The sequence below is a fragment of the Humulus lupulus genome, chromosome 5 (genome assembly GCF_963169125.1).
Source record: "Humulus lupulus chromosome 5, drHumLupu1.1, whole genome shotgun sequence".
NCBI classification, from domain to species: Eukaryota; Viridiplantae; Streptophyta; class Magnoliopsida; order Rosales; family Cannabaceae; genus Humulus; species Humulus lupulus.
Window position 1 is genome coordinate 232096 of NC_084797.1, and position 5187 is coordinate 237282.

Consider the following 5187-nt stretch of genomic DNA (forward strand, 5'->3'; position numbering starts at 1 on the left):
TATATATTAAAAAAAATCAATGCGAGGTGTATGGTAAAAGTTGTATATAAAATTGTAAATTATATATACTATTTTGATTATCTATTTTAAAAAGTAGAGTAATAAAGAAACCATTTAAAGGTAATACTATTACTATTGTTCGAAAAGGTAATACTAATACTAGTCCTACCGAACAAGATAATTCTTATTTATTGGACCATCTGCTCATGAAGTGAGTGTGTATTGATTTTTATGAGAATTGATAAAAAAGAACATCACATATTATTATTTCTTATTATTTAAATTTAATAATTATTATAAAGTATCTCTAATTAATGAAAATAACTTATTCTTGGACTCAGACCAAGACTCAGACTAGCTTTATTGATTTTAAAGAAAAGGAAAACACGTCAATGAGATAAACATCACAAAGAATATACATATAATCTAACGTTCTTTGTTTTTTTCTTGCTGAATATATAATCCAACGTTTTTGATCTACATATAATTGTCACTTTTGAATCTAATCAATATGAAACTAGCTTTTGGAAAAGCAATAAAGCTAGTTTGTTCGTTTCATGTTTTATTTTGCTTTTCACATTATTGAACATCTTTTTTTATAATTACAACTTTTTTACTGTCATTTTCAAGTACATATGTGATAAAAAAATATGACTTGTTTCAGGTTCATACCTACCCAATTAGCTCTAAAATAACATAGACGACTTTAGTGGGGCATGTTTTTTGCATTTATTGGCAGCGACGTCTTTATTTTTGATACGTAGAAAAATTATAATCTATTTTTTTTATATGACGGTGTATATTATAATTATTATTTAGGACCTTTCATCAGTTTTTAAAAAACTTCAAATAATTTACGATACCGAAAACAAGTTTCAAAATAACTTGTTTCACCCGTACAAAAAATAAAGCTTGAAAACAACCTATTTCTTATTTTCAGTATTGTATATTTTTTAAAAAATTTCCAAATATTTGTAAGAGATTCTAAATAAATATATTGTACATCATCATATAAAAACAATTTAAATTGCAATATTTTCATATAATGAAAATACAAAAACATGTTGTTTTCTAGAATGCTTTATACGCGCGTGAAAAAATTATTTAAAATTTTTTTTCAACATTGTAAATTATTCAAAATTTCTTAAAAATTAGTCGGATAGCTACTATAATTATAGTGTACACCGTAGTATAAAAAAATTTCGACTACAATTTTTTTTATTACTAAAAAAAAAACACGTCTACCGATGGAGACAAAGTGCATAACCTATTGTAGAATTTCTCTATATATGTAAATATATATAATCTAGTTTATTAATGATTTTTAACCAGACAAGCTAATTAGATATTGTTATACTATATACAATATTATTTTAAAAATAACTTATATCTCTTCTATATAAAGAAAAGTGTGTAGATAACAAATTTTTTTTATTTTAAGGATTTATTTTGTTAATTTTAACGAAATATTCTAAATATTTAATGGAATATACATTTAAAATAAATATTTATTAATTATATTAATATTAAAATATTATTATTATAATAATATATAATACTAAATATTTAATAATTATATTAATATAAATTTAAATATTATAAAATATTATTTCCATAATAATATATAATCATAATTTTTTACTAATTATATTAATATAAATTCAAATATTATAAAATATTTTTAGAATAATAATAATAATAATAATAATAATATTTAATATATAATCTTAAAAATTATCATATTATATAGCATATATACATATATACTGATTACACATAAATGCAAACAAATAATTAAACAATCAGTAACTTGAAACTAGGTAGTACGTGCATGCAGAGCTCTCATGCATACAGATTACAATCTTAGAAAAATTACATAGTCAGTAGCAGTAACTTGAAACTAGGTAGTACTTACAATCTCATTATCATACAGATTTCAGACACACACAAACTTACGATTACAACAAGTAAAATAATAAGTAGAAACTTCAAATTAACTAAAACTATTCTTTTTGGCCATACTTTATTGAGTGGATCTCGAAGTAGCGGACTCCGAGAACATATTATTGGCTGTGTTACTTTCTCTTTCCACAGAGAGAAAGCTGAGTCCAGTTTCGTTTGAACCCAACGAGCTTAAGTCGTTGGTACTACTTTGCAAACCTGATATTTCGTACCTGGAAACATTTCTGTCGTTGGAGTCGTGGAACGAGAGCTCTGGATATGAATATACACCGCCGGGATTTGTCTCCCGATTCGCTTCGTCTGCATGCTCTTGCAGCGTCAACGCAAACTCCAAATTTCCGACCACATCACGCATGGTGGGCCGGCGGATCCTCTGTTCACGCACACAACTCTGTGCTACCTCTACGAACTTCTTGAAACATTCTGGGGCAATCTTCCCCATCAGAAATGGGTCGACGATGTTTTGAACTGTCCCTTCGCTTATACATTTTAGTGCCCAGTACGCTAAGTTGCGTTGGTCATCTTCCAGCTTCCCATCTACTGGTTTTCGCGCACATAAGACTTCAAACAATACCACTCCAAAAGAATACACGTCCGACTTGTCCGTCAGCTGTTGACTCCGAGCGTATTCTGGATCCAAATACCCAAATGTACCTTTGACCAGAGTATTCACCGCAGTGTCGCTCACACCGATTCTGGATAATCCGAAATCAGAAACCTTGGCGACCCAGTTATCATCCAACAGAATATTCGTGGTCTTAACATCACGATGGATGATTGGATTTCTCACGCCTTCGTGAAGGTAGTCTAGTCCACGCGCCGCTCCTACACATATTTCTAGCCTCCGCGTCCACGAAAGCGGATCATTGCCCGACCCGTAAATATGGTCTCGGAGGGTCCCGTTTGCCATGTATTCATAGACGAGGATCATCTCACCGTCGTCGTCGCAGTAACCAATCAAGGAGACTAGATGGAGGTAGCGAAGCTGAGAGAGCATCTCAATCTCCGTGACGAACTCGCGCGCGCCTTGTCCTGAACCACGTTTACACCGTTTGACCGCAACCGTTGACCCGATGTCAATAACCCCTCGGAAAACGTTGCCGAATCCTCCCCTTCCGATCACCAACTCATCGTCGAAGTCGTTGGTCGCCGTTTCGATCTCGGAGAGTGAGAAACGACGACAGATATCTTCGGGCAGCGACGAAGCTTTTGATAATCTGTTGGATTTTCCTTTGTAGGAATCGTAAAAGAATTTTTTCTTTCTTACAGCCCACAAAACTACCCAACTTACTATGATTACGAGAAGGCCCGTGCCAGTCCCAAGGGCAATGAATAAGGTCGTTTTCTTCTTCTTCTTCGTTGATTTTTCGGCAGCATTTAAAAATGGCGTCGCTTGTTGTTGGCCAGGGTTTGGTCCAGCAAGATTGCCACTTTTGCTGATTTTGAATACTTCAACCCCGTTCAAGATGGTATCAGGATATCGAGAATTTTCATTCGGGTGTAGATCGATGGAAAGACTATCCTTATTGTCAATATAAATGACGTAGTCTTGGAAAATCGGAATCCCATTACCTCCGCTAAATTCAATAATATCAACATATTCCCGAGCCATCTGATTGCCGATATAGATACTGAATCTCCTATCGCCGACTTTGGTTATCAAGTCCTCAAACTCACAGAAATGAAGCCTAACCAGATAGTTGAATCCTCTGTCCACGGGAAATAAGCAAGTAAAATTGTGGCGAATGTTGTACGCCGTGCTATTTCCCATTGAGAGAGCAGTCTGGTACACCTCCGCAGGAGCAGTGTCCTTTCTTATTTTCGAGTATTCGAGAGGCTTAGTGACATGACTTGGATTAAAGGGGAGATGATTATCAGTCACTAGGATTGAATTACCTTGATCAGACCACTTTCTATACATGCCAGTGTCATCGTTTGCTGGTATGGATCTCCCACCCATGTTCACTCGCCAAATAGTTTCGAGTGCGAGTTCTTCGGTGATATCAAAAAATTGGCTACTATGGCCGACGAAGCTCGGCGGAGTCATTCCTTCTTGCGCGCCGTAGTAGAGATCTGCCGGCATCGAAAAGATCTCGATTCCATTGACAAAAGCATACGAGTAATCAGCAGATGACTGAGGAACGAACGTTATGTCCAATCTTTTATTTGGCTGAACGACGTTAACGCAGAACTCTCTCATAAAAAAGTCTTGGTTCAAACTTTTGGCAACGAGATTTGCACTGAAGTTTTTGAGTAAGGTGAAGGAACCGGCTGTGACGTGAAAGTAAGCTTTAGAGGCATCAAAATCCTGGTACTGAGCCGGGTAGAAGTACAAACGGACAAATTTTGGACCCGGGGTGACTGGAAAGCTGTAAGTAAACGGAGAACGAAATATACGAGCGGTGAAGTAGGGGACTTTTGGGGCCCAGTTGGTTAGGGATTTGGCCGTGGAGCAATAAGTAGTGTTAGCTCGTTGAACTTGTGTTTGAACGAACTTAGAAGGTTCATCTTTTATCCATTTTCGGCCATCGTCTGCGTCGTGGTCGGACAAGGACCCACAATCCAGAGTGATGTTATCGACCGGAAAATTTGAAGGTGTATCAGAGTTAACTGCGGTGATGCAATTATATAAGAGAAAAAGGAAGTAGAAAGAGGTGATGATCAGAACTGGGAGATTCTTCATGAAAGAAAGATGATAAAGAATTAATTCGCTAGTTAATTTGTTCAGATTGCTTAGACAGAGGAGCTAATAATTGTATTAGCATTAGCATATATTGCATGATATAATAGGAGGAAGATTGAGATTGAAATCGTTTGTGTCCTTCTTCTCTGTCCCATTCTAGGTCCCCCAATCAAAATGTGCCAACTAATTTAAAATGGGACATCATAACTAACATCAACTTTGAAAAAAAATCTGCTCTCCCCAAATTTCCTGTCTCCTCCATGTCCTACAAATTATTTAAAGACACATCATTTATTTATTTAATATATATTTAAATTATTTACAACTTTCTCTTTTCCCAATTATAAATAAATGATATGTCTTTAAATAATTGGTGGGACATGGAGGGGACAGAAAATTAGAGACATGTGATTTTTTTTCATCAACTTTAGTGATGCACGGGACGGGAAATTGTTGGGTGCTCTCCTGTCCCAATCTCATTTATATATCTAATTCTCGTCTTCGTTCTATCCCTGTTGTAAAATCTGTATTAACGATTGCTA

At 35.0% G+C, this 5187-nt stretch overlaps 1 protein-coding gene across 1 annotated transcript; it reads right to left on the reverse strand.

Moving 5' to 3' along the window:
• Positions 1–1781: 1781 nt before the first annotated feature.
• LOC133834163 (receptor-like protein kinase FERONIA) lies at positions 1782–4718 on the reverse strand. Its single transcript, XM_062263676.1, has one exon. The coding sequence runs from the start codon at positions 4643–4645 to the stop codon at positions 2024–2026; it is 2622 nt and encodes an 873-aa protein (XP_062119660.1). The 5' UTR covers positions 4646–4718; the 3' UTR covers positions 1782–2023.
• Positions 4719–5187: the final 469 nt, after the last annotated feature.